Source organism: Phaethon lepturus, unplaced genomic scaffold, assembly GCF_000687285.1.
Source record: "Phaethon lepturus isolate BGI_N335 unplaced genomic scaffold, ASM68728v1 scaffold29572, whole genome shotgun sequence".
NCBI classification, from domain to species: Eukaryota; Metazoa; Chordata; class Aves; order Phaethontiformes; family Phaethontidae; genus Phaethon; species Phaethon lepturus.
The window spans coordinates 1-1,929 of NW_010521684.1; the positions used below are offsets into that span (position 1 = coordinate 1).

The 1,929-nt window shown below is 59.1% G+C and overlaps 1 protein-coding gene across 1 annotated transcript in view; it reads left to right on the forward strand.

Moving 5' to 3' along the window:
- Positions 1-795: 795 nt before the first annotated feature.
- The window catches only part of RAVER1 (ribonucleoprotein, PTB-binding 1), a gene marked incomplete at both ends in the record, with an annotated part of 5,925 nt that continues 4,791 nt past the window's right edge, over positions 796-1,929 (forward strand). The window contains 2 exon segments of the mRNA XM_010281602.1: positions 796-862; positions 1,559-1,929. The exon segment at positions 1,559-1,929 is cut by the window's right edge and continues 111 nt beyond it. Coding sequence (XP_010279904.1) covers positions 796-862; positions 1,559-1,929 — 438 coding nt within the window.

Consider the following 1,929-nt stretch of genomic DNA (forward strand, 5'->3'; position numbering starts at 1 on the left):
CGGGGGGCGGGGAGGGCGAAGCTGGGCCCGGTACCGGCCGGGAACGGGGATAACGGGCAGCGCTGGGCAGGGGCGGCCAGGAGAGGGTCCCGAATTCCACCGTCTTCTGCTCCCCGAGCTCCTTCCCGCCTTGTAACTTTACAGCTCCCAGGGGAGGAACGGGAGAGTCACACCTCACCCTCCCATCACCCCTCAAACCGGGCGCCGAGGTGGAGCCGGTGCCACTTAACGAGCCCTGAATGCCTGCCTCAAAGAGCCCCGGTCACCTCCACGCTCTCTCCACCTGCTTTTTAAATTCCTCTTGCCTTTCCCCTCCCTGTAAATGAGAGCTAATTATCGCCCGGGGGTGTCAGAGAGGCCGAAGGTCTGTAAGTCGTTTCGGGGAGGGCAAAGTCTTGAGCTGGCGGCAGCGCCAGCGCCCTCAGCGACTGGGTTGAAGATCCTTATCTGGGAGGAGCAGCAGCAACACAAATACAGCTCCAGGGGATAAACACCCTCGGGGTGTCAAATCGGGGACAGGCGAGGTGAGGCCGCGAGGAGGGAGGGAGATAGCGAGGCTGAAGGGCTACCTTTAGCCCCTGTTAAGATGCCCAGGGGAGCATCTTCACTTTGAATCGAGCCCTTTCGCTCACTGCCTCCCTCTCTGAAACCTAGGGAGAAGGGGAAATGTTTAGGGGTGCCACACGGGGTGACCCGTGGGAATTGGGGGACCCGCTGTAGCGAGGCTGGAGTTTCTCCCTGGAAGCCAACTCCTTTTTGTATTTATTTTTATTTAAAATCCCTTTGTTTATCCAGGAAGTCCACGATCTGCTGAGCGACTACGAGCTGAAATACTGCTTTGTGGACAAATACAAAGGGACTGGTGAGTAAGCTGCTCTCGCAGCGGGCGTCTCCGGCAAATGCTCTCTCTGAACGCCGAATCCATCGCCACCGCTGGGCTCAGCCTCCCCATGCCGCGTTTGGTGGCTTTTCCGCTGCCGTGTGTTCCGTCGGGGAAAGGCAACACCTTGTTCTGCGTCGATTCTCTGCCTGCCTCCCCCTTCTGACTGCACCCTGTGCACGGTCTCTCCCTCAGCCGCACTCGCCGTGCCCTCTTTGTGTGGTGGCTAGCAGAAAGTTAATGCCTGCGGGGTTTAGAACGCCACAAATAAAATTTGCAGCTCTTTCCTAAGCCCCCCGGGATGTCTTTCTGACCTGAGGGTGTTCAATACAGCCCCTCCTGGGGGGGCTGCACCCACCAGTGTTATCCTCTCCACCCCAGAAACTGTTCTCAGGGATGGAAAAAGCTGCGGGAGGGTGTTCTCCAGCTGGGGGGCTGGGACCCAGTGGCACCGTCCCTCTCCCCGGTGTCTCCTCGGAGCTCGAGGATGGGCCGCCTCGCACTGAGGACGGTGTGATTGTGCCTCGTCGGGGCTTTGGGCACTAACAGCGGCCAGAGGGGCGAATTTTACCCCCGGGGTTTAACCCCACGCCTCGCCAGCCCCTCCGCAGCTTCGCGTTTTGGGGTGAAACGGGCGCCGCGCAGCCTCACCCTTCCCTCCCGGCTCTGCTCCCGCAGCGTTTGTCACCTTGCTCAACGGGGAACAGGCGGAATCGGCCATCAAAAAATTCCACTTGAGCAAACTCCGGGAGAAGGAAATTTCGGTGCAGCTGCAGCCCACGGATGCCCTCCTGTGTATCGCCAACCTCCCCCAGCTCTACACGCAACAACAATTCGAGGAGTTAGTCAGACCTTTCGGCAATCTGGAACGGTGTTTCCTGGTCTACAGCGAGAAAACGGGACACTCCAAAGGTTATGGATTTGTGGAATATATGAAAAAGGATTCGGCGGCCAGAGCCAAGTCGGATCTGCTGGGGAAGCAGCTGGGCACGCGGACTCTCTACGTCCACTGGACGGGCGGCAACCAGGTGACGTTTGATCTCCTCCCT